The 27967-nt window shown below is 48.4% G+C and overlaps 1 protein-coding gene across 1 annotated transcript; it reads left to right on the top strand.

Moving 5' to 3' along the window:
- LOC144115635 (paired mesoderm homeobox protein 2-like) lies at nt 1-27844 on the top strand. The gene is made up of 3 exons (XM_077650063.1): nt 1-220; nt 19490-19785; nt 27411-27844. The coding sequence occupies exons 1-3, from the start codon at nt 1-3 to the stop codon at nt 27594-27596; spliced, it is 702 nt and encodes a 233-aa protein (XP_077506189.1). The 3' UTR covers nt 27597-27844.
- The last annotated feature ends 123 nt before the right edge of the window (nt 27845-27967 follow it).

The raw sequence follows: 27967 nt of genomic DNA, 5'->3' as shown, positions 1-27967 counted from the left end.
ATGCGCCCGAGCCCACGCTCAGGGCGCCGTGCTGGCGGCACAGGCCCCTCCTCCCTGGCCGCGCGGAGGAAGCGGGCGGGGCCGCCCCGGCGCTGGGCCGCCGCCGGGGCCCAGAGCGCCTCCATGGGACCCGAGAACCAGGCCGCGGCACAGGGCTTCTCCGTGCAGCGCCTGCTGGACCAGGCGCCCGCCGCACAGCGCGCCCGGCAGCCGTCCACAGGTGAGCGCCGCCCCCGCGCGTTGAAGCCGGCACGGCTGCTCGGCCACCCTCCCAATTCATTCGTGGCCTCTGCGCATCGCACTGGGCCGTACCAGGGGGGAGCACTTGCTTCGCCTGATTAGGAAAGCGAACATTTTGACCTCCGCGGTCTTCGTCAACTCCCACCTTCCTGCCGACAGGCGTTCTAAGAGCAGGACTATCGCCCCACTGCTCGAGCTGAAAAATGCGAGGAAGCGGTCAGCACAACGCGCGGTTCTCTGTGAAGATATTTTTCTTGCGTCTCTCTACTGGTACTGGTGTCGAGGAAGCTAGAAGGGTACAGTAGTGTGCAACCGCAGGTAATACGGCTGTTGCTATCACTATGTCATCAGTTGGCGCAGAATACGCAATAAACTGGAGAGATTTCGCTTTACTAATGAATGAGTGTAACAAATCTTTTATAATTTTGTAACGCGGCAGCAACGGCACTGACTCCTGTGCCTTGTTTCCGGTGCACGCCAGCTCTCACGCTGAGCTGACGTGCACTGTCAGAAAGCGTGTAGAACATGCTAACTACGGTGTCTCTTACGTGCCCCTTAGGTGTGGCTGATGCGTGAGTGAAACGGCATCTAAAGACGCCTTCTTTTTGAGGACAGGTGGCACCCAGGCCAATGAGTTTCTGCACATGTGTTTTGTTTTGCAAAAATTTTTGCTTCTACTGAAATCATGCCATGTCTGTGGCGTGTTTCCAACCGTACCAGCAATGCTGTATGTCTACACAATGGTTTATTAGCATAGGCTAGGCGTACCGTTCACTGCGTTGATAGCTTTATACCGTAGAAACGCAACGACGTAATACCGCAATATGTATTTCACCTGCAGCGGAGTAGAACCCTTTGCCATGGTTTTTCAATTCAACACGAAACCTTTAGGTCCTTGCCTTAAATATGCTTGGTGCAACTGGTAACTGGAGACTTTATGTCCCATGTTTGTGTACTGCTCTATAGAAATCTGTAAAATGCAAAAATAAAAACCGATATAAGTAATGGTGGTTCCAGGCGCGCGCAACAGTTTTTAGCATAACGCTCCCACTATACTGATCGGTCGAAAACCGTCTTATATAAACGCAAGCATACCAGATGGTTCTGAAGGTCAACTCACTTTGCTGGACGCGTAGTACTGGTCACGCTGAAAAAGTCTGTGAAGCATACACATACTTACATACACATACGTACACATACATACACATCCATTTTAAATGCATTCATTTACCACTTGACAACATGGCACAAAATTCTACGTCTCTTTAGGCAACTTTATTCAGGGATGGGAAATGCGTTTTAGGCGGCATCATGCCGTAGGGTGGCAAGACTGCCAAGCCCGATTTAAATCCAGTGCTGCGAATGCACCAGCCGTAAGCCAGCTAAGAATAGCGAAGGGTAACAGCTTTGGATGATTCTTTGTCACGTGGCTTAACATATATATCATGTTATATATATTTTGTCGGAATCGCATTGCATGAAATTAGGTGTGTAGTGAAACCAGCCGCCTTCGCAGGCACATTTCTTCTCTCGCACTCGATTGGAGAGAGTCGGGGCGGCCAGACGAGAAAAACAGTTTCGAAAAGAGACGTTGAGATGTCCTGCAAGTCACTGCCATGTTCTTGACGCGGTATAAATGACTGCTGTTCTTTTTTTACATCGAGAAGCCAATTGGCAAGTCAGCACTGTTATCTGTTCTTCCGTCTTCTGAGCTGTTGTCCAAAACCACGCCCGGACTACAACCTCCACTGGACGGCAATATGAATGAAGCCCGTACTTTTCAATGAAATGTTCTGGCCTGCAGAGCGCAGTGGTCATGTTGCTTTTAGGCTCGAACTAAACTGCTCGGCTATTTTCTATTCAATGACCTGAAGAAAACACACAAGACCCTAAAGTTCTTGCTGCATGTCTGCGATGTATATCGCTGAAAGAAAGCACAGTCCTCATCGAGTCGTGTACGAAAAGCATTGATACGATTTAACATGAACGGGTTTAGGGCACAAAGTAAAAGGTTTGGAAGAGATAATTCCACTGATAAGGGATGAACAGATCAAAATGTTGTCTGTATAGTCTAGGCGAAAACAAAAAGGGACGCAAAGTGCCCCTTTCACGTTATTCACGCTCTCCCACGTTTCGAAGTTGTTTCTGTCTTGACGGGAAGGAACTACGCGTTCTTACAGAATGCTGTATCGACCGAGCACCCGATGTAGACTCGTGCCGAACAGAAAAAAATCGCGCTTTGTTCTGTAAGCTTATAGCCAACACTACACGTTAAAAGGAACCGCGCCTTCTGACAAGTTTCCTCCCATCGGATCGTGCATCACAAAGGGGTGCTTTGAAGAATGCGCGTGGTTTACACTTAATGCACCCATATACCATTCCACAACATGGCACAAAATTCTACATCTCTTTAGGCAACTTAATTAAGGGATGGGAAATAACATAGGCAAACATAATAACTTCTGGAGTAATAATCATTGCTATGAGGATGAGTTGAGGGAACAGCACCCTTTTTTGTGAGTGTACTCTGATCGCAATTCTTTTGCATACCAAACCCTTTCCATTCAGAAAATACCTGAAACGCGATATTAAATGATATATTTATTTAAAATGCTAGAACCCTTTAGAGCGAATAGCGACATCTGCTAAACGCCAAGAACTGAACCGATCCCAAGAAGCTTAGTGTGAGGAATTAAAATACAAGGGGCTCCGTAAAGGAGGTTGTGAGACAGAGGTACACAGCAGAGGACGGCGCGCACAGTAATTATGTGGCATTTGTTCTCCCCTAAAGTAACCAGGCAACGCAGTTTACTGAAGACGAAAATATATCGAAAGGTCAGGACACTGGCTCCCTTTACCTTAGACAGGTTTATACCTTAAAGGGCGTCATAGGTCTTCCCTTACACGGCTGAGAAACAGACCCCGTTGCTTGGTTACTTGTGGCAAAGACGGTACGTGTAGTGTTTCGTTCGTTTTTGTATAGTTGTCAAAATATACACTGCTCATATCTGTTAATATAATTCCACAATGCGAAGCAAATGAGGAGCAGAATCAGTTTGTTTCTACGTATACTACCGCAGGCCATCCTTGCAATAAAGTTCAAAGCTGAAGAATGGAGAGCTGCCACGGAGCGTATACGTGTTTTGCTGGGCTTTGCCGCGCAGTAATATAGTTTTTTTCTCCCTCTTTCTCATCCGGATGGTTCTTGTTTGATGTAACAAAATTCCAGAATTTCTGTACGATCGCCTCAACGCGCGGCAAGCCTTGATGTACGAGAGGTTTTAGCGCAGTAGCGTTAAGGAGCCCGTGTTGCAGAAAAGCCGGCTTCGTCATCGTTGACCGTAAGCGAAAAATCCGCGAAAAATCGCCAGAGATGCAACCCACCAGATTGTGAGATTGTGCCCACCGCGGCAGGAGCAGCAATAGGGGTTGCTCGAGAAGAGCAGCCTGGGTCGCACAAGCCCTACTGGTGGCAGCACCTGCCATCGCATGGCGATGGCGCATCACTCAACTACTGAATCATTGCACTAGGAGTGGTAGGAGGACTGCCAGGAATCTAGGCACGTTAAGTAGGGAATGACCAATTCCGCATATACGGCATCAACCCATCAACGCTGTCGCGTCATGCCCTTAAGGCGGAGCTGAAGTGTCCTCTCCAATTTTTTAAAATTTTCATCGTGATGTGCTGGCAGGAGTGAAAAAGCGTTCTCTTATTTATTTATCACATCCGTAACAAGGCACCGGAATTGCCACCTACGTTTGCAGTACTCGTGTGACGGCCCCCGCCTTCCCCGTGGTTGCAGCGGGCGCATTTCATTGCGGGCGAAATACAAACACGGTCGTGCGCTGTGCGATGTCAGCACAATTTAAATAACTTTTGGTGGTCTTAATTTATCTGAAGCCCTCCACTATACATATACGGCGTCCCGTAAAGCCGATGTGTCTCCTCGGGGCGTTAAATTCTTCATACGATCATACCATACCATCTCTGGTTAATTGTGAGCAAAAACTTCGCTCCACTGCTGCGCCTATGGGGCCTCTGATGGTTGACGTTCCCGAAGCTGAAGTTCCTTAGTCCTTTCGTGCGAACCTTTGTTGTAATCTCTGCTAAGCTTCTTCAATGCGCGCGTGAGGGTTAGGTTTTGGTTTATAGGGGTTTACGTCCCAAAGCGACTCAGGCTATGAGGGACACCGTAGTGAAAGGCTCCGGAAATTTCGACCACCCGGGGTTCTTTAACATGCGCTGACATCGCACAGTACACGGGCCTCTAGAATTTCGCCTCCATCGAAATTCGACCGCGATCGAACCCGCGTCTTTCGGGCCAGCAGCCGAGCGCCATAACCACTCAGCCACCGCGGCGGTTGCGCGTGAGGGTTAGAAAACTTCTTTCGTGCATATGCATAACTTGAAGCAATCGGCTCGGACTGTAGCCACTTCACAGAAAGTTTGGACGAATATTGAATCATGAGCTCATGAATTTCAATTTCAGCCATTATCGCTGACGTTCGCGGTACTACGCCCCTTCACCGGTTTGCAAACAGAGGAGCCTCTAGAAAAGGAAATAATTTACTGACTCGTCAGACATGCTGGTCTTTCTTCTAAATTGCTTCTAGAACTATTGCGATTCGTATGCGGTCGGCGTTACGCGCGACCTAAATGGAGGTTACGATACCCTATCACACGCCTTGCAAATGTGATCTGTAAGAAGTAGAGGCCAACGAGACAGAAGTTGACCAAAGCTACATGCGTTCACCTCACAGCGGTTTCCAACGCTTGTACTTTGTTTTCGTGGTAATGCACCTATAGCGCGTTGCGGAGACAGTTTCCTTTAGGATTTTCACCTTTCTTGTCGGCTACCTACGAGCAGTTGGCCGTAGCAACATGAATCGTGCAGCGTGCACCTTTCCTCATGGCCAAACGAAAGACCTCCCGACGTCGTTTTCCATAACTGCGATAATTGTGCGCAGGGTTTCACCACCAGCCTTGTGTTGTTCCGAACTGACCAAGTTACTACGAATCGCGAACACGCAAGCACCAAGTACGCATACTTAATAGCTGCATTAAGGGTTTTTCTCTCCAGGTCAAGGGCGAGCATACGTGTAGCGCTGGGCGCAGCGCAGCTTCATTTTCGTTGCGGCGCTGCTGCATTCTCCGAGTGCTCATCTCTTTCCCTCGTACAGCTTGCGTAGGGACACTCAACAGCCACGTAGTTAACCGAAATTCCGTCCAGTCGGCGCCAGCACGACAGCAGCTACCGACCACGGGAAGTGCAGGTTATGGTCAGCCCCAGGTCGGCAGCCGTCTTATCGCCCGGGCTGCCCAGCGCGGCGAGCTCCCGGAAGGGGGACCGGCCGACTCGGCGACGGCGAGGCGCAAGTTCGGCCGGCGCGCGCCGTTGTTTTTACGAGCTTGCGCGGCCGGTACGAAACGGGGAAAAAAGAAGAAGAGAGAACGCGGCTGGCTGTCTCCGCGCGCGACAGGGAGGCGTACAAAAACGAACTCGCGTAAAACCGTACGCAGCCGCGTATAGTATACGGTGTGCGGTCGAGAAAAGGTGACGCGCGCGAACGCTCTAAAGGGCGGCCACGACTCTTGCTTCCAGAAGGCGGGGCCTGGCCGGCAGACGCAACAGCCCTTTGTTGCGTGGCCTCTTCTCGCTTCCCCGCTCAATTCGCGGATAATGGAGCTTGGTTACGCAGAACTGAAATGGAGAAACAAAGAGACTAAGCGGTTTTTTTTGGGATACTCAGGATCACGATGTCGTACATGCGTGACGCGTTTGTTGTGGACGCGATGACCGGAGACTACGCACTCGCACGGAATTGCCCAACGGTCTCAACGGTCCGGTTCGTCCCCTTATTCATCTCAGTGCTTTAGCGCGGAGGCCGACACGTTTCACCAGCTCCAAACAAGCACTATCTCTCGTGCTGCCTCGTTTAATTGCCCCCTCGCATTTAATCATCTTTTGTGCCAGTATGCGCGAATACACGGCTTGGGGAACCACGCGTATAATTTCGCAGCACGAGGTTATCAAGTACAAGTGCGCAGCAGCCGGTTATTTTTATTCGTTGCTTGGTTTCTGACTCCCAGTCTGCATGCTTGAGATGTGGTTTCCAAAGCGGTCAAATTTAAACAGTAAATTAAGGCCACCGTCCCTGCAATGCATGCAGTTGTAAAATAAGTTTTGTTCTCAGGAGAGCGCTTTTTCAGTCGAACCACCCGTGTGTATGCAAGAAGACAACTGACTCTCGGAGCAAGCCGCATATTTCTTCCTCGTTGTCACTGAACACTCGTACAGAGAACATCAACGTTGATTTTATCCGGAGAGGTAGCCGCAGCGTTGTTGCAAGTACTTTGAAGTGGGTTTTACAGGAAATCTTTTCAAGCTTTAATGATCCCACAGTCTTAATGAATGACTTCTGCAGCCCTGTGGGCAGAATACTGTACTGCAGTACTATGATATAGAAGCGGATAATCATTTTCTATAAAAGCATGAATCAAAAATCTTCTATACTTACCCTCGCCAATCCGGCTCAATTAAGGAATTAAGAGTACTGTGCCGCGAATTGTTAGTGAACCTTCAGTTGCTTTTGATATCGTCACGAAGCGTTAATTGCGAATTTTTCCTCCCCCCCCCCCCAAAAAAAAAATTAAGTAATGACCTCTGTAAGCTTTTTGTTAGCTTTTTGTTATATAGTGTTCTCAAAACTACGTTTTCAGAACTTCTTTAATAAAACAACCGATGAGCAATACACATATTCCGTTTAAGCTCGTGAGGAAATTGAAGTGAATGTTTATTCGTTCTATTGAAATACAGAAAGTAGGCCTCCGACGAAAAGCTACGACAGTAGCTTGCGGCCATGTGGACACAAAGTGAGAGGATAATTGGCGTTTTCAATCACATAATTAGCTAAAATCAATTAATAATCTCTTTATCATTGAAATTGACGTCCATGTTTATTTGGGAAGCTTGAGGTGGTCGTACTCCTGGGCTAATCCTTGTGACAGACTTCTCGCATGCACGTGTTCCGAAATATTCACCTCCGACTTTCCAATTTTGTCCCCTTAATTAGGCATGAGAGGGGGCGGCAATATATTGGGAACTCCTCCCCGTGTGATGAAGCTCTTATTTCCTTTGCTTTGTATTCCACCGTAGAACAACAGGGGAAGCTGAAAATACCTTACCTTTCACCTTTTCAACGTGACAGCGGTAAGGGCCCCGTGTCGCAGTAGAGTCGGCGTCGGTGTCGCTGGCCGTGAGCGAAAAATCCACGAAAAATCCCGAGAGGAGCAACTTAGGGGGCAGGTGCGCCACCTACGTCACGTGCACTTGTGACGTCACAACTGGCCCACTGGATTGTGAGCAAAGTGCCCACCGTGGCAGGTGGCAGATAAATTAATGACCGGTCGCGAGGGGCTTCTCGGGAAGATATACTTGAGTTTCAAGTCTCACAAGCCCCACCGGTGGCAGCACCTGCCAGCGCAGGGAAGTGGTGCATCGCTTAACAGCTGCACTACTGCGCCATGAGTGGTATGAGGACTCGCAGGGATCTATGCATGCAAAATAGAGAACGACAATTACCGCCTATGGCATTCACTCATTAATGCTATCGCGTTATACCCTTAAGGCCGTGCTTAATTTTTAGTTTTTTTTTTCTTCTCGTGTAGCGAAGCCTGAGAAATCGAAGAAACTCATTATGGCATCTGAGGCACTTCCAGCTTCACTGAGAGAGAAAAAAAAAGAGTAGACATCAATCCACGACCCGATCGAAAGTAAATTGAATCGAACTCCCGATCCACTGAGACACACACCATACAGATACTGCGCTTGATACGCATGACACGATGACCGATATTGAGGCATAGCTTGTGGCCCGTTAGTGCACAAGAATTATAATCGGAAGTTGCAGATTATGGTCACTAACAGCAAGTGAAAACTACACTGAAGTGTACGTATAATTCAGTGTACGTATAGTTGTTTCAGGTGGTCATAGCATCATGCGGGACTCTTCAATGGAATTACCAGGTTACGAACGACAAGCATACCCAGCAATCCTGGACAATAGCATTTCAGTAAAGGAAACATTTGCTGAACGCAATTCTTTCATATAATGCAGGGTTCCACTATACGAATCAATATATCTGCAGATCACCTAATGGCAGTCTTGAATTTTTTTTATTAGCGCTTTTGCTACCGTCAAAAGCGTTCCCAATTGCTTTTCTACAGCAGTCTTCCCTGCTCGATGCAATCGATGGAAACAGTTTAAAAGAATGATTTTGCTACATATCATAGGAATAGACCATTACCTTAAATATTTCTTTAGCAGTATCTTACAGTTTTCCAACTTCCAAAATTTTTGTCTGAGAATGTTGGACATGTACGTTCCAGAAAGAACGCCTCTTGTTGTGTAAAGTGTTCTTGTTTTGTCATTGATTCGGAAGATGAGAGATGCTCCTAAAAGTGAACGTAATCAGTAGTCTGACTACAGTACCAGAGCTTTCAGAATTACAAAACGTGAAATCAGTAAACGGCATTGTTGATATACTTGCAGTCCGGAAACAACACAGAGTCTATAAATTATTGGTATACTTGTTTCAGAGCAGTGCATGAGAGCCACACGCAAGCCTATGATACGTAACTTAGGGAAGACACACAACTCATTGTGTTTTATGTATGTGCTGCTGACTAGCAAACTGATATGTGCACTAAAAATCTTCCTGCGTTCACGCGCATAGGAGCCCTGAAACACCCAGAACACGCAGTACGCGGCTCCGAGGAAAAACACGTTCACATCGTGTTTCGCTTGCTTACGGAGCAAGACCTGAAACATCGCGTTGCCCCTTCACTTCTTGCCCTATATGGTAGGCGGACCAATGAGATGTCGTAGGAAGTGTTTTGTGATCCATGCTCATCAGCCGCCGCCTATTAGAGCGGTTCATCCTCAAAGAGAGGATATAGGTATGTGCACAGAAGTATGGCTAGCTTCAAGTCGGTTAGTTGCAAGTTTCGAGGACATTCTTTTGAAGCTTTATTAGAGTGTACAAGGTATAAAACCGTATTGTTATCAGTTCCAGTCACAATACATTCAAGGCACGCATGTCTTGAAAGACATGAGTGACTTGAATGTCTACTACAAAGATCAAAGAAACGTGCGCGCACAGGCATTCACAGCGACCAAGGCGCTCTGCTGTTGAGGTTGAAGTTGCGGCGTCGAAGCGCTGCCAGCAGTGAGCAGCAACGTACAGGCGATGGAAAAACGAAGAAAACCAGTTTAGCCGAGCGTTGATCGCCGCGAATGCAATAGTGGCAGTGCATCACCCTCGTGCGAAGGAGGTGCCGGGCTGGACCGCAGCGCCACCGAAAACCCACCAGCTTTTCAATTTGTTCAGGCGTGGCCTCAGCCAGATCCTTGGCTTCCTCAGGTAAAAAAAAAAAAAGCCTAGAAAATACGCTCATCAGTCTGTGACCGCATTTCCCCATTTAATCTGTAGATTTGAAGTGATGTGGGACAAGCTACAGAATGGCCTTCTCCTCATTGCGCTGTAGCAAACTTCGTTGTCTTGGTACCTACCTAACACTTATATTGTACTACCCCGATGCCTCCGTTAGATTGGGCGCCAAAGAAAATTAAATTAAATGTGCCCGCGATACACTGAGAAAGTGCAAATATTTATGGCGGTGATATTAAGTGATATCAAAAACACCTCCGACAGAAAGAAAAAGTGAAACTCGCTTCGGTGGTCGACGGTTTTGTGGCAGCCTGCCGACTTACGCACGACACACATGATACCCAGCTGGAATCGAACGTGAACATTGATGTGCTTGTTTCTGGGCTTTAACGAGCCAAATAGACTCACACTATGAGGGACGTCGATGTGGAGGGCTCCGGGTAATTTCGACCACCTGGGGTTCATTAGCGTGCACTGACATCGCAAAGTGTACGGGATGCCATCATTTCGCCTCTGTCGAAATGCGAACCCGCGTCTTTCGAAGCCGAGCGCCATAACCAAAGAGCAATCGCGGCGTCTCAGACATTGCTATGAGTTACTCCTGGAATGTGTAGTGCGGCATCGACTTGGAACCGGCTCCAGAATGAGTTACCCCAGATACGCACTCCTTGCCGCGGTGACTTAATGGCTATGGCGTTCGATAGCGTTAGCATCGGCTGCTGAGCCCAAGGACGGGGGATCAAATCCCGGCTGCGGCAGTGGTATTTAGATGAAGACGAAATGCGCCAAGGTACCTGTTTACTGGGGAGTGCACATTGCAACCGCGCAAAACGACGAGGGACGAAGAGAAGAATGCACAAGACACAACGCGTTGTGTCTTCCGCGTTGTGTCTTGTGCATTCTTCCCTTCGTCCCTCGTCGTTTTGCGCGGTTGCAATGTGCACTCGCCTGTTAACCAACAACTAGCCCGCCTTTGCCTTTTAAATGTGCTACCTGTTTACTGTGCGGTTTCATGGCACGTTACAGGACACCAGATGGTCGATATTAACCCGGAACCCTTCACTAAGGTTTTCTCTCATAGCTCATGCGCGGCTTTCTGAAAGCGCCACATATGCCATATCTGGTTGCGCACTGCACTTGAACACATAAAGAGGCTGGAGATTACATCCTGTACAGAAACAATGTTCGTGTTTCATTCCGGCATGACAACAAGCTCTGTTCCCGAAAATACCCTGTATATTTGTTTCGTGCACCGACGATGTTCTCGCGCAAAGGTGGTAAGGAATGTCTTTGCACCGGAAAAGAGCGCCCGTGTTATTTCGCAGTCTGAAGTGACTTGTTTCACGTGTGTATGGACAGTACTGCGTCGTCAGGACAGTCATTTTGGCACAGCTAACAGGCACTGTTTCGCAGTGCCTCGTTTTCGCGTGCGGCCTACGTATATTAACCCTGAGTTGCTGACATACACTCTAAAAAAAAAGGGGTAGCTGTAGTTACCAATTTTCAGCGTAGTAACTGCTTGTCACATATGTTACTACCTAGGTAGTAAGTGCAACGTAGTAAGGGTTACTACCTCTGAGAGGTAGCAACAGGAACTACCTTTAGTAACATTTACTACCCTTGGGGATGTGTCTTCCACTACCCTTAGTAGCATTTACTACCTCATAACGTAGTAACAGCAATTACGTTTAATATCAGTTACTACATTCGAGGGTAGTTAAAGGGACTATCTTTAGTAACATTTACTATCTCTGAAGGTAGTAACAGGAACTACTCTTTGTAGAATTTACTACCTTTGAAGGTAGTAACAGCGACTGCACTTTAATTTCATTTAATACCTTCGAAGGCAGAGAGAGGAACTACCAATCGAGACCTCTAAATAGCACAGTAAAAGCAATCTCTAATCTGAATTCTGGGTAAGACGCAGGCACTGCCTCATTGCTGCAACACTTTGCTTTGCAAAAATATGACTCCAGAGTCAGAAGCAATAAGAAGCGGAGCTCTTACATGACTTCGAAAAAACCAAAATAAATGTAAAAATTACCCTCGAACTAGCCCATTACTAGCGCGTAGGAGGGCGCCACACATGTGAGCGGGAGCTGCTGCTGCTGCTGCTGTTGCCAACAGGAAGAATGAAATGGAAAGTGCACGGGCCTGCCCACTGGCTCAAGCCAAACCACAATCGCTGCCACGTGCTGAAAGTCGGAGAGTCAAAGGATAGGAGAGAAGATAGAAAGAAAAGACGCGCGCTATTATAACCCGGGCCGATCCCGGAGGCAGTGCAATACCGGGCCAACTCGTGCCGGAGTGCTTCAAACACTCCGGCCATATTCCATAAGTTTAATATTTCGGGTCCTAGGACTAGTAGCAGATATTAAATCAGGTAGCACCTTCAGGTCACGTGTCATGTAAGCAGGAGCGCGAGGAGTGGGAGCGCACCACTGGCGGAAGTGCATGTGGCGGCAGTTTTTTCCGACTTTCGTCTCTAAATTTTGATGCAACCGTTTATTGTACAAAGCTGCTGATGGTGTCATACGACTTCTTACTGCATATAACATACCTGGGCAACATTATTTTTCTTTATTTTTCTTTGCCCACACTACTATATGCATATACCATACGCCTCTTAGTCAGGTTGGAGGCTAGCTCTCGACAGAGATTCGAACCGTCGACATATATACCTCCAATTGTATCCATTTCACAGACTTTCGTTCCGGATAGTGTTATACGAGTAGCAGCCGCATTTACTACCTCTGCTTTCGGTGGCGTGGTAATGAAGTAGTACAAAGGTAGCAACAGTCAAAGGTAGTAGCAGCCGTACTTACTACCCTTTTACTGCCTCGTTTCTCATGGAGGTAGTAACGAGGTCGTAAGAAGGTAGTACAAAGGTAGAACCTGTTAAAAAAAGCTGCAACAGCAGCCGTTACTACCTTTTTACTACCTTTTTTTCTAAGAGTAGAGATCAGCTATAACACAGCTTTCAATTCTGCTGCATAAGCCAGTCTGTAGCATGAAATATGTCAGGCTCTTATTTTTAGAGTTTGCTGAATATAGCTTTTGTTTAATGTGAATGACAGCTACTCAGTGCTGGCACTATTCCTACACTATGAAAAGCGTTAGTCGTTTGCATTTTCACTTTCCCGTGTCAGCTATCTCCATGCCCACGAGTTCTTGTTCGTCCGTCCGTCCGTGGGGGGACCCGAATAGCTTTAAATCACAGACCTGGAGAACAGTAAACAACAGACATATTTATAATCCTACAGTGTGCACATGGCCACGCATGCTTTGATATGCATATGGCCGCGTAGGTAGCAAAGCAAGTTATCCATGTGTAGTAGACGGAGAAGCCGAAAATAGCCTTAATAGAGGACTTGAGCTTATGCGGATGCCCACGCGACGTCAATAACAATACATAACAATGCAGACCCATATATAGAGAGAAAGGAAAATCACTGTATTGTGCAAAAACTCCATCCGAAGCTCCGGGTATACAGTCCATATTGTGCAGGACCGCAGTGGCGACAGCCACCGCGTGGGCCCTCTGGAGCAACCCATCGTTTCCAATCAAGGGTCGTGTTGGTCAGCCGTGCCTCCCAGGATGCGGGTGTGAAACTGGACATCAGGGGAGGACCTGAAGGATCGAGGCAAGCCAGGAGGATACGCTAGAGGGACGGAAAAGCACCGCAGGAGGGGCACTGCGAGTTGGGGTAGGAGCAAGTTCAAGCAGGTCCAATGCAGGTCCAAGCTCACTTTGATAGTAAAGGATTTACATGCATTTACAAGCGAACACTGCGCATACACAGACGCGTATATCGTGAACCACACGGGCAAATGTGCCGAATGTCATGACCAGGACGGTCAGTCAAGATGAATCCTGATTTCTAGAGCAGTGTCCTAACACGACAACGTGAACTGCTGGATATAAAACAGCCTCAGTGCCCCACTTTAAGATACTCGCGTGAGCAAATAAAGTACAACATCAATTCTTATTGTCATTTATAACCCTGCACAAATTTTTCGCGAGGGATTAGGGCCTCAGAGATGTACAACAGGTAAAGAGTGGCTCCAGAAGTTGCTGATTAGTGGAGAGAGTTGTGTGCGTACTTGGTGAGATCGTCCTTTTGTGGTTCCACCATTATTACAGTGCACCGACTAACTTCACAGGCTATCAAGAGTTTCCGCTTAAAACCCACCCTCAAAATAAGAGCCGCATTGCGCTCCGCGATTTTTTGCCTAAGAAAACGGCTAGCATGTTTAACGGAGGCAATAAAAACAAACACATTGGACAATGTCCAGAAACCACGAATGAGGCTCTGAACACTCTTTCAGTTGTATATTTCCAGCAAGTCTGTGAAAAACAGTAGAAGCGCTGAAGATATTTACTCAAGGGGATAGGTATCATAGTCATCGGTGCCAGGCCGACAACCAAGCTTACCTCTCCTGTTACATTAAAGTCCTTCTCCTCCTCCTCCTAGCGTCAATCTTCTTCCCGACATAATAGCTTTTATGCGCAATTATAATCTCTAACCTTCAGTATAGACCTCATGTTGGATAAAAAAGCGAGCGCTAACGATAGTGCGTCTGTAATTTGCTGTACCATAGCTGGGAGGTCAAGCCACGCTACAGCGCACGGCAGAAGCTGATAGGAAACGCAGGCGCATCTATAACCCATTCCATGTTCCGCAAGAGCATTTTATAAGGGCTGGAGTGCACCATTGCGATACCTTTGTGCACTACACATTTTCAAGCTTCTGCGAGAGAACAGCGCGAACAGCACGACCTCCATTGAGCCTAGTTGTTTGCGCATGTCTACGAGGCACTTCTACGGCGCAGCTGCGTGTGCATGAGCATGTTCAGTGACGAAGAGGCAGTAAACGGCTGTGCCAGGATGAGCAGCGTGCTAAGCGCCTGCAGTTGATAATACGCTTAGGAATAGTAAGAGGTACACTGGCCACAAATTTCGCTTTAGAGCAATATAGCCTAGCACTTACGGCGCTTATGAAGCTACCAAGGTCCTCATGGGTGAGGATGAAACTCCTCCTAACCTTACAGAGATTTCGAGCAATGGAGGTGTCATAAATCCCTCACTACAACTTTCAAAAGGAGGCCGGGAAAAAAAGTATACTTTCAGTCCGGTACTGTGGGGGCCGTGCAAAACCGAAATTTGCCGCAGCTCAGGGTGAAATAAAGCATGGAATGAAAGGGCAGATAGTGAACCTGAGCCTGTGAACACTGAAAAGCGCAGTGTCGGGAAAGCACCAGGCCTAAGTCGCAAGCAGAGTTTTTTTGGTAGAGCCAGCTGTCGGGAAATTTTTGTTTCCGCAGGTGCTGTTTTGGGCTGATGAAAACTGAGAACAAATGAGAAACAGAGGTGCGAAAAAGTGCAAGCAATGGGTGTAATTTTTTATGCGGTGTCAGAAACAGCATCAAACGAAGTGCGAACGGTGCGACTCGCACTTCATGAGATTCTGACATTTGCGTATCAAATGTAAACGCCAAATGTCGTCTTACACGAGATATGGCACGCAAATCTAACTAGTTCTACAATCAACAACAAGAATGGTCGGGCTGTAGTATAGCCAGTTAGTCAGTTTGATAGGTACGGTTTCATGTAACTTTTTTTTCCAACGCTGTTCTTGCACAGCGTTTTAAGCCCGTCTGGAAACTTTGAAAAAGTATCGCTTGCAGCCCGCGCCAGCAATAGTAGAAGCGCCCATAATTTCCCGTGTTTGGCTTTTTCATCGACGGCGAAGAACGCTGTGCAGTTTACGCCATAGTATACAGGAGAACAGGAAGCACAGAAAAGTTGGTTACGTGGAACAAACAACTACAAGAAACATGGAGGTACACGATGAAGCGCTTCATCGTGCTCGTCCATGTTTCTTGGTTTACTCTGTGCCGTAACCAAATTCGCAGCGCGTCCTATTCCCTAATATGCAGTACCAGCTAATCTCTAAACAACCTTTGTTTAAGCTTCGGCCCCACGTGGTTGCCGTAATGCTGCATCGCTGTCATAAATTAGAGAAGGTTGTATGTTCCGCGTTACGTGGCAGCTGTCAGCTGTTATGAATTGCTGAATAGTTTGAAACTGTTCATGCTCTACAGCTCCTACCCAAAGTGTATTCTCTCTTCTTGAACTCTCATGGTTAACTGCCAGTGAGAATGAAAACAGATCAAGGAGGAAGAAGGGAAGGTACAGGCTGACGGACCACCACCAGCGGGCACAATTCCCACGGGCCCCAGAGAGAAAAGGGAAGACATCACTTCAGGATACCGGACAGTAGACGCAGAAAGTTAATGTCTTACCAGGCTATAAACGCAAAAATTTTCCATTACCCCCTGAGCTTATTTACGGGTGAAAAATTGTCGTCCAAGTACAATTAGCAACTTAGAAATTAAATAAATCTTCAGGTATTCATAATAATGAACTTTGAGAAGATAATAACGACAGACTAGGCCCCTTTTTTACAATATTTTTAGTTCTTAAAGGGCGGACACTTCTTGAAACCTTGAAGATCTGACTTTAAGGACATTTTTTAATAGAAATAGAGAGGGAACGTAAAAGGTTGCATCCAAATTTAATCATGGCAGAAGAAAGGCGGTGGGCGGATAAACAATTTTTTTTTACGTACCAGCCCTCCGGGCATGAGCCTGGCAGTCGTGACAGGCAACGCTACATTGTCCGATCAACAAGAACATTCGCTTACGCAAAAGGTGCTTTGTAAATATAGCTCCAAGAACACTAGCAATGTATCGCGACTGCGTGCTCTGCGCTGCAAGAACGCTGCCATTTCGTTGACTAATAGTTCACTCCCGACTCGGTTGATGCCCTAAGCGCACGAGCAGAGACTATGACGGCTGTTTAGCAGACTACATTACCCAGTACCTTCACGTCCGTTTATTGGGCACTGCCGGGAATTTACACCCAGGATCTTATAACCAGACAATTGCAGTGATTATTTTGCTGCATGGAAAAGTTGGAAAGTTAATCATGATACTAATTCAGCAACTTAGTGACAAGCTGTAAGCATATTCATACCTCAGTTATCCCCGAAAAGCTGCTTAGTTCTGTTTCTCTGTACTGCAAAGCAGTGTACCGATTGTGCGGCCCGCTGCAATTACCAGCGTGACGCTTATTTCCCACAAAAATACCACGCCCGGTTAAATCTTGCAATGTACTTTATTTTCTATATTTCCTCCACGCTTTTGTTTGTGAATGCTATGCCACTGAATTTTTCCATTTTAGACGTTTTCCAGCGGCGTACATTCGTCCCAAAAGCCGCGAACGCTCACCAGTTCGCCTTGCTAAAGAGCATGATTAAAATCAGTGGTATCGCGTTCGCACGGTACTCTTAAAGGGGCTCTGCAACACCTTCCGAGGAGAGCACATGAACGTGCTAAATCACTGCATTGTGTTGTCATGAATACCTTTGGCATTTAATACACTTCTACACTCAGCAGTGAACCGACAACCACGGGCGAAAGTTGGCGAGCCCTTTCCGGCGACTTTTTCATGCTCGCATGCACTCACCTCCGTCGCTCGCACCTGCATATGCAAGTTGGGAGATGTCTATGGGCCTCTCCCTGGTTGCAAACAATGGGACATAAGGGGAGCAAGTTGGCGAGGGGTGCGCCGAACAAAAACAGTCTTGGTTGGCAAAAGCCGCCGTTCCGGTTCGGTCTGCCTGTTGTGCAGAGCTTCGCGAGCTGCCCGGCGACGTGTATTTTCTGCCTGAAATTGTGCATTAACATTGTTTAAATAAAGCCAAAGTACGCGGCACTCCAGTACCCCGACCCATTAGCGGCTGACGTTTGTAAAAAAAAATGGATTTCAAGTGTTCGGCAAGCATGCACTTCAGTGCTACTTTCGTGCATATAGTCGGAACAAGCCTGGCCCGTGCTGTACACAGACACTGAAATCCGATGAGCCGCTTGAAAACTATAGGACCTCGCAATATGGAAGGGCATGCTGACAAGCAGGTTACTTCAGACTTCGGGACTGGTGACCGCATCTTAAACGCCCTTCAAAGAAGCGACTGCAGAGCCTTACGAAGCGCACGTGGGCACTCATGAGCCAAGACAGCAGTGTACGTACCAACGCCGTGCTCGGCTGGCCGATTTTTCTCTCAAGTGCAGACATGTCAAGTTTGATTCGTTGAGATTGCGTTCTGACTGACAAACACATGATATCATTGCTAGAACATACTATACCTTCCAGGGTAAGTGCAAGGCGGGTCAACCAATGCGATGCGCGTCGCTATAAACAGCTGTAAGGAAAATAGCGGCGCAGTTAAGCGCTTTTCGTACTATAGTGCATGATATTCATGCAGAGCGCACTTATATTGGAAAAGCGCACTTAAATGACGCGACCAAAGCCGCTTTTCGACCCGGGAACGACAGCGCTTGATCGAGCGCGGCATGTTACGATACCGGGTTGGAATGCGGCTGTATATACTTGAGCGGCCAAGGCGGTGGCATACCCCTGCGAGCCGACTCGTAACATAAACTATAGATTCTTGAACGGGATCTGCAACAAAGGATTAACTGCAAGTGCCTATCTAGAATTTCTTTGAATACTTTCAGCGGTCACATATGCCATCCGGGCCTTATATAGAGGGCTCGATCGGTCATGATTTCTGCACGAATCGTCCGGGAGCATAATAAAGCAAACTAAGTGCTTGCTTGTTCACACATTAGTACATGGGCGCACGAGCAACCGAGTGCATCTGCTTACAACCAAGTGCACGCCGCAGATCCTGACAGCGCTTGATATCTGCTCTTTTCGAGGTTCCGAAACCAATTTTTCACCGGTTTTCGCTGTTTGGAAAGCGGAAGGAATATATACGCCTGGTCTTCTTGATCCATTAGCAAATTCCACCGCGCAAAAACCCGATGGCATTGAGAAAAACAAAGTAACTTGTCACTACACGATATCAAATCCACAGCACCACGCCTCCAGCAGCGGAATGTTTTACCAACCGCTCCAAGCCATGCCCTTCGCCCCTCCTTCGAAACGTCATCGGTGACGTAGGCAGGGAGAGGTGTATTGATTCGATTTTTTCAGACATTGGGCAGCTACCGTGGCCGCGGTTAGTAAGCCGCGTAGCTCCAGCGGGTCAGGAAACTCCGCCCCTGGAGGTGGGGCCGGAGGAGGAGCGCCAACCTTCCAGCGTGCAATAGTGACGAGAGGAAAAGGAAAGGCGCGAAGGCTCTGAAATTAAAATTTTGACTACAGATAACTCAGCTTCTACAAAGTGGATTAAAAAGTTTTTGGTGGACAGTATTCGTGAAGCGAAGTCCTTTAGCATCCCAGGCTTACCTCAACTTTATTACAGCGCATTTCAGAGCCCCTTTAAAATGGTATGGCGAGGGCCCACAACATTTTTATTTTGTTCGAGCGAGCGATCGGCTTTTCAATCCGTTCTTGCGGAGTCATTACGCGAGGTAGACACGGGGAGCTCTTTCAGCTTAGAGGTACTTGTTCGTGTCAACAGCTGTGGATGCTCAGAAGTCGACGCAGAAAAAAAGAAATGTAAAAGTTCCAAGTGCTCGCACAAAAGAGGAAAATTTTCAATCACATCGCTTCAACGGCATAAAATATTTACTGCTGCAGTTACTGGGATGCGACGTCTTCGTAGGGAGGACGCGGCAGCGGCGATACACCAGCTGCAAAGTAATGCATAAACAGAGCGCTCGTAAATCGAGACCCAGTTACGAATGCACAGAAAGAAACCTATAAGGTCGAAACTGCCAGCATCGCTCAGCGGCCGTCCCTGTTCGACCTACATTCGCGGCCAGGTGCTACGGCCAGCCGGTCTGCTCTGCCTCCGCGCGGACCCTGGGAGGAGACCTTCGGTGAGCGGCTCGCGCCCATTGCGTCGCCCGCGGCGACTGCTGGCCGGGGCAGCAGCAGCGGCGGCGGCGGCAACGAGTCGGTCGATGGTCGCGCCGAGGCGGCCCGCCGCAGCCGCACCGCTTTCACCGCCCAGCAGCTGAGCGCCCTGGAAAAGGCGTTCGAGCGAAGTCACTACCCGGACGCCTTCGCCCGCGAGGAGCTGGCCGCCACGGTGAACCTCAGCGAGGCCCGCGTCCAGGTGAGCCTGCCTGCGCACTGGCTTACTGCTGCAGCGGCGAACGTGAACAGCCGCAATGCCCGTTATCCAGATGCTCTACCACAGGAGTAACCAGGGGCGGAATTTTGCAACTGTTCCCCTCTCGGTTCGTTCTTGTGCCCATTCGCCATTGTTCGGCCCGTCTTTGATACAAGAGCGGTCTGACGTTACAGGCAACAATTGCGAATGGCAAACTAGCAAAAGAGTTAATCTGGAAAATGGCTGCTCAGAATACAGCCTCTGGAGTACGTTTCCTGATTTTATAGTCAGTTTGCGTCAACGTCGCTGAGTCGGGATCTACCATTGTCCGAAGAAGGCGTATTCCATTTCTTTGTATAGATATACTAGCGGCTATATGCTGTACCTACAAGCGCGTAAATTGCGTACTTACTATTCCAACGGTTTCAGTTGGGAGAGTAGTCCACAGAGGAAGCACGAATTTGAAACGACCGCATTTTTTTTATTTAGCCTCCACTGGAACATCAAGCCCCGTCGTGCGCGGAGGGCAAGGCGCATTTTGCGTGAACGGGCCGCACATTGGTATCTTTCGCTCCCAACCCCGACGCATTCAGCGCTTCTGAACGCGTTCCGTCCGCAAAGCGGAAACGAGCCGTGACACAGCGGGAGGGACTTCGCCGCTGACACAACAGTCCTTCCCGGAGCTGAGGCCAAGCTATTCCGCGCGTAGCGTAAAATGCGCAGGAATTCGGTTTCGTTTTTCCTTCGCCTTTCGCGGCTGCAACGCGATCCGCGCGGGGCAGACGCTGCGAAAAGCGGTTCGCCTGAGGTCCCGCCGCTGAGGCCCCGAGCCACGGCTGACGCCTCGTTGTCGGCAAGCGTCGTCGGCCGCGGGTCCTCCCGCCAGGGGGCAGATAAGCATCGCCGACGCCCCGGCGCGCCCCTCTTCCTCCGTCAGCTGGCGGGAGAGACTCTCCCCCGTTCCAGGGGCAGGAGGGGGGGGGGGGGGGGGCATGTGGGTGCACGGCATGGGCCAAGGCAAGCGCTCCGCAGGAACCGCCGGAAGTCTGCGGAGATGTAAGCGACACGCGCTCCCGCCATCGCAACGCCTGTTGGTTTTAAAACCGACGTCTGGTGGGATGATGGGGGAGGTAAACGCAGTCCACACAGCAAGCCCCCGCCTCCGCCTAAGCGCAGTCCCGTACCAGGGATCCTTGCAGCGAAAGCACTCACCACCTCGGGGCTATAACTACTTTTGACCGTGAAGCACACTGGTTGGTGATCTGTGAGCTAAATGATAACGAAAAAGTGGTAGCATTTCAACGCAGTTAAAGTAGACGTGAGAAAGCTTGTGTTTAGCCTCTCGACTGATGATTTTGCTTTGCTGGTTCATCGGCACGTCTGGAGGCGATATTAGTTTCATAGTAGTATTAGCTGATGAAGACGACAACATATAATGCACAGCGCGATAGTGTGTTGCAGTTTAACGCGCGCTGGGGGAGGCTGCGGTGATAGCATAGCGCGATTCGACTTCCGGCCGCGCTAGCGAGCGGATGTGCTTATCATGTGCTCCAACGGAGCGGTGTTAGCGGCCGTTTCTGGCCCCGGTGACAGGGTTTTTGATGAAACTGAACTGGACTGCCAAGTTATACTGCCGCAACTGCCCTGAGGTCAGATAGTTTTGAATACCGTCTTTTTGCACGGGGATGTGAAGGCTCGGACGTTCTGTGTCGGAAGATTTCAGGGATGCTCTAGCTAATTCTGGTGCGCTCCCCGACGTCATCGCGCTGGGGGCGTACCAAATGAATCATATTTGGGCGGTAACACTCAAGACAGCTGAAGCGACAAAGCGCATGCTTGCTAAAGGCGAGCTCGTCGTCAAGGAGTGTCGGTGTCTTGTCATTAATCTGGATAACCAAGACATCAGACTTAAACTTCATTGGTTGCTCCACGGACACAGCGACGACGACGTGCGGGCTGCCTTAGCAGCTTAAGGCAAGGTAACAGAAGTTACCCGCGAGAAATGGCGAGTTCGCGGGATCAGCGACAGGGCTAGTTGCACTGAAGTTGAGGCCGGGAAGCACGATTGACGATCTGTCTCATCAGCTACGTGTCGGAGGTGAGGTTGCCTTAGTGGTGGTGCCGAATCGGGCTCCGTTGTGTTTACGGTGCGGCAACACGGGCCACATCAGGCGAGACTGCAGGGTGCCACGGTGCTCGCGATGCCGACGATTTGGGCACGACGATACCCAGCGTGTCAAGACCTACGCTTCCATCACAAGCCAACCGAAGACTAATTTGGTGGCAGAGCACGTCATGGACGCTCAAGATGCGGAAGAGACTTCCAGGAGTGCGGCAGGTGAACCAGCGCGGGCCCCAGCCAGTGACGCAGCTGACCGCGCAAAGGAAAATCACGGTGCTAATGCTACCACTGGTAAACAAGTTCATATGAGTGAAAGCCTGCCCAGCGAAAAGGCTGTTGAAAATGACTCCGGTAGTGCTGCGAAAACCATTTCGGTGGTGGACAAGAAAAAGCGCAACCTATGGATGCCACGAGCGGAGGGCCAGCAAAAAGAGTGCATGAGGAGACGGTTGGGGCTGGAGACAGCTCCAGCGTGGAACCGCCCCCCTAAAGAGCTGTGACTCGGCGGCCAGGCTTCAAGTCCAAACAGGCAGTTGACCGCAAAGCGGTCAACCAGGAGCCCACGTAAGAGCGGGGGCCTATTGTCCCTCAGCTTAAGCAACCAGCATTTGCGTACACCATGGCAGCATCTCAAGACCCAGCACCATGGCAGGGAGTCGGCGTTTCCTGCGCGACGGTCGACTGTCTCTGTAAACAACGTACGATTAATGGTAATGCATATCGAGGTAAGCCACATGCGGCCCTATAACTCTGATAAAACATGGCAGCGAATTTTAAGAAAGCCCTACGTGTAACCACATTGAACGTACGAGGCTTGGCAAGTAGGCGTAGGCAGTACCAGGTTAGCCGCCTATTCATTGAAAACGACATTGACATCGCTACCGTACAAGAAACCAAGGTCAGAAGCCAAGAGCAGACGGACCGCATGGTGCAGGCTTTCACTGCCAACTACAACGTGTGCATTTCTCATGCTGTAGGAGCATCTTCAGGTTGCGCGCTATTTATACGCAAGAGTGTGGGAATTGTGCAAGAACAAGCTTTTGTTTGTGAAAATGACCGATTTATTGTCCTAGATTTTGCTTTTACTGGGTCTCTTTGGCGTGTAGTGGGCATTTACACACCACACAAAGAATGGGATCGCAAGGTGTTTTTTGAAAATCTAGAGGAGTATCTGAAATCCGAGCGGAATATTATATTTCTTGGAGATTTTAATTGTGTGTGTGGGCCAAAGGACCGAGCCAAAGGTCGGCCAGTAAGAGATCAAATTGTTAATGTATTGAATGGGCTAGTTGACGATTATGAGTTAATAGATGTTGGCTGTCTTTTAACCACAAGCACTCTGGTGAAATTCACGCATTTCCAAGGTGAAAGCCATGCTAGGCTTGATCGCATTTATATACCGATAGATATGGCACCTTTGTGGGAAAGCTAGGGTTTTATAGCAGCATCTTTTTCTGATCATTGCCTCGTTGTGTTCAGCCTGGGTTCCAAAGTAAGGAAGTCGCAATTTAACTGGGATCTCTGGAAATTAAATGCTAAACTCTTAGGCGACGATCTCTTTGTAAACGATGTAAAACAATTGCTGAACACTGCAGCGAATGATTATAGTAGCTTTGCAGCCAGCTGGGAAGGTTTAAAGCCAACGTAAAACTGAAAGCAATCGAGCGAGCAACTCTACTGCAACACAAGGAAAAGCAAAAAGAAAATGATTTCCAGCTGAAGTTACTGCTGAACATCGAAAGTGCGCAGCCTGGCTTCTGTATGAAGCAGATAAAGGAAGTGATAAACTTGAGCTTGTAAATGAAGATAAGTATAAAGGGGCAGTGGTGCGAGCACGCTCTGAGTGATAATGGCTGGGAGAGACGTCCAGTAAGCGATCCCTGAGTGACGAAAAGAGTTATGCCCGAAAAAGTGAAGTTCACAAAATACTGTACAGAAATAAGGAAACCACAGATCCGAATCTTATAGAAGCCGCATTTGTTGATCAATATCGGGATTTACTGGGAAAGGAGCATACAAAGAAAGAAGGTTTTGAACTTGATTTTTTGCGACGAATGCCCAAAATATATGACAGCGTTAAAGCAAGATTGGAAGCGCCAATCAGTGTAACCGAAATAGAATGTGCGATTGACCAGCTAAGTGCAGGAAAGTCACCTGGACCTGATGGTCTAAGCGCCGTCTTCTACAAATTTTTCAAAGGAGAGCTCAGTTCGTTTTTGCATAGAGCCTTCAAGGAATTAAGCTTATGATATGGAACAATTGCCACCCACTTTTAAGACGGCTCATGTCTTGATTCCGAAGTGTGACGACGAAACTAGGCTACTCTTGGTGGGGTCCTATTGGCCGATAAGCCTCGCCAACGTCGATTATAAAGTCTTTATGAAAGTTCTGGCAAGAAGGACACAAGGCGTTATAAAATATCTGGTAGGTCCACCTCAAACCTGCGGCATTCAAGGGCGCACCATTACCACCAATGTAAACGTGGCGAGAAGCATTCTCGAGTGCTGCGACGCTCTCGGAGGTCGAGTTGCTGTGTTGCAGCTCGATCTGGCGAAAGAGTTTGATCGAGTATCCCACGACATCCTTTTTAAGCCCTTCGAATATGTCAATGATGGGAATATTATCATCAAAGGTGTCAAAATGGCGTACTCTGACTGTGCTGCGCACCTCACTGTAAATAAAAGACTTGGCGAAAGTACCACTGTAAAATCCTCTGTGAGGCGAGGCTGTCCATTGTCCCCCTTGCTTTTCGCGTTATATCTTGAACCATTTTGCTTAAGCCTGATACATAATGAAAGGATTCGCGGTTTCACGCTCGAGGGAGCAGAAGTTAAGGTGCTTGCGTGCGCGGACGATGTCGCTATCTTTTGCGATAATCGAGCCAGCGTTCAAGAAGCTGTTCAGGCGGCGGGTGATTTCTGCGATAAAACAGGATGTCGCGTTGACTGGGACAAGTCAGTAGGTTTCTGGCATGGCGAGCGGGACCAACAACTCGAAGTGTTTGCAAACGTAAAACGGACAGCGCTGCCCTTGAAATATCTTGGTGTACCCTTCCAGCACTATGATGACAGCGATCAATACTGAAAGGATGAAATAGAAAGTGCTCGGGATAAAACGCTTCCATGGAACGGTCGCAATCTTTCCATGTTCGCACGTGCAACTTTTGCTAATCTTTTTCTAGTTGCAAAGGTATGGTATGTGCTGCTGGTATTATTTATGTCGCGTGTGGACTTACAAAAAATACATAGAGTATTTGCTGTTTTGGTGTGGCGTAGCACATGGGAACGTACGAGCAGGACCAATTTGTTCCATTCGCTTCGTAATGGTGGTGTAGGTCTTGTGCGCCTATATCTGAGGCAAATTGTGTCGCGTTTTTTCTTTCTTCGAGACCAGAATGATGATTTTTTACGCACATTCATCCGAGTACATCTGCGAAATGCTCTGCCCGAGTACATCGTGTAATGTTCGTTTAAAAGAAGTGCAAGGGTAAAAGGATTTTGGCGCGAAGTTGTTTTGTCTCTTCGCTTGTTGAAAGTGCAATTTTCTTTAGAGTACTTAAGTTGGGTAATAAAAAGAAAGTGCATAAAGATTTATTGGATGTCAAGCTACTCGTACCAATGTACCGACAGCTAAGCTGTGCAGGCTCAGGGCAGGATGTTTTCGAAAGGGTGAAAAGAATGCCAGTAAAACCCTGCGTTAAAAACTTTTTCTTTAAACCCCATAGCAACACACTTCAAGTCAAAACATGGCTAGATAAGAAGGGAATTTTTGTGCCGTGGACAGTAAATTGTTTCTTGGGCAAAAAGCCAGAAACGATCGAACATACATTCATCGACAGTTGGGACCCTGTATTTCATTGGGACATCCTTCAAAGGACGTTAAAGAAAGACCTGCCAGTCACACCGTATGAGATCCGGTTTTTGTCTGTAGGTAACGAGGGGGGTTTTCCATATGACCTCATCATGCTACTCGGCCTATATAGTTTATGGACAACAAGAATGGCATTTAGAAATGCTGATGTAAACGTTCGGCCAGCGAGAGAAAATTTCATAGAAAGTGTTGTGTACGTGCGGGAAGTTACCGTGCCCAGCTAGAGCCACCTGAGTGGCTACTCGTGTTGGATTAACTTGCTGCTCTGAAGAAGTTTTAAATTGTTGCGTTGACCCGAGCACGGTCAGCGTGTTTTAGTGGAGTGATGTGACTGTTGTAAAAACTGGCAATAAAGAAAAAAAAAGCAGTGATAGCATTGTGCTTTCGTGCAGTGATCACCAAAGCTGATCTATTCGCGCAGCTGCAGGTTCTAAATCCAGTCGCGGTAATATTTATTTTATTTATTTATGTATTTTGCACAAATCTGTATAAATCGCAAGATCTTCCTCGTGGTTTACCTATCGAAATAGTGCTTTCGCACTAAAATAATAGCCTTATAAACGAGTTTCTTGCACATCGGAGGCAGTGCGCCGGCCATTCTGCCAGCCGCGAGAGAAATTACAGCAGATTAGATTCTGCAGTGGCGGATCTTGTGTCGTGCCGAATGAAGACGTTCAGCCTGAGCGCTGGCTTGTTCGAAACCTTGCGAAAACTTGTGCTTGAATTAGACTATCTCGTACAGCCAGCGGGCAGAAGGTCATATATTGGAGCCCGTATCGCAGTAAATTTTTCAAGTATATCAATACTTGATAATGCTACCTATGTAGCTACATGCCGGCATTCAGTTGGATGGTAACGGAAATTTTTCTCCTGTTTGAATTTCACTGCACCATCAGAAATTTTCACACACAACTGAAGTAACAAAAGAAGTGACGTACTGACTTCCGCATGCTTGCATGGAGCGCACGGGTGGTGTGCCACGTAGTGAGTGCAACAGTTCCTACCATTTGCCTCTGGGTTTGAGATTGCTTGTCTCTAAGCGTGTCCCACTGATGGTCGGCTGCTGTCAGAACCGTTTCTAGAGAAGTGTGGAATCGCTGACGCGCATTTCCTGCTGTGCAGCTGTGCTGGCGGCAGGTGTGGGACAAAGCCACTTTTTTCTGTTGCTTGAAGAGTGCCCCTGCTCCTGATAGCCGTCATCGTCGGCGCATGAATATTAAGTTGCTTACTGTCGCGGGATGTTTTGCTCATTTCGGTGGCTTTGTGTAACATTTTTCTCCTAAAGTTGCAAAATTACCCCATTAAGGAGGAGGAGGTACTCTTGAATGATTACATGGACAAGCCCGTTAAGACCCCTACGAGATAGCGAGCTTCTTTATACTCTCACGCAATAGCGAGCATGCTGAAACAAAAGCAGCAGCGCGAAAATGAAACATGGCTAGCGCAGGTTCAAAAGCATGGACATGTGCTAGCCATGAATCTGTGCTGGCCATGGACCTGTGCAAGTCTTGTCGCCGATGTATGATGGATGGAAACTTGATACGATTGTTCGACCTCGCAAGCGCCCGCGATGTCGCACTGTTCCCCTCACGACGGGGAACGCTGACGGAGACCGGTTCATCTCTGTGTGTCGCAGGTGTGGTTCCAGAACCGACGGGCCAAGTTCCGGCGCAACGAGCGCAGCGCCCAGCGCGTGGCCCGCGGGGAGGCCAGCGAACAGCCCGTGATGGCGGCGCCGCCGCACGCGACGTGGCCGCACTGTGCCGCCGCACCACTGCTGCCGCACCCACCAGCGCTGCACAGCCCGGCGCGGTGGTGCTAGCAGGCTTCGCCGTCCGACACCACTACAGTCTGTCCGGTGCGCGCTCTACCCGGGACTCCAACAGTGATTTGTGAAAACACGGTTGCACGCCGGGGACAGCTGAGAGAGGGAGCTTTGCATGGACGCACTTGCTAGACCCCGAAAGAGAAATAATATGAACAAGATTGAGCTTTAGGCTGACCGCTGCGTTTTATTTAATAAACGGTGCTTAAGATTGCGCCGCATGCCGCTGGCATGCGGAAGAAGTATGGTGGCATGTTGAGATGGTACTTGATGGCCCGAGTACTTGATGTTCTTCTTCGTCTTCTTTTTTCTGCCGCCCGCCAACGGTCTGCTTTTCAAATGTGAATGAAGCGCACCAAGCGGGTGCG

Source organism: Amblyomma americanum, chromosome 1, assembly GCF_052857255.1.
Source record: "Amblyomma americanum isolate KBUSLIRL-KWMA chromosome 1, ASM5285725v1, whole genome shotgun sequence".
In the NCBI taxonomy this organism is placed as follows: Eukaryota; Metazoa; Arthropoda; class Arachnida; order Ixodida; family Ixodidae; genus Amblyomma; species Amblyomma americanum.
The sequence above is the reverse complement of the archived record's forward strand: the minus strand, read 5'-3'. Positions and strand labels throughout refer to the sequence as shown.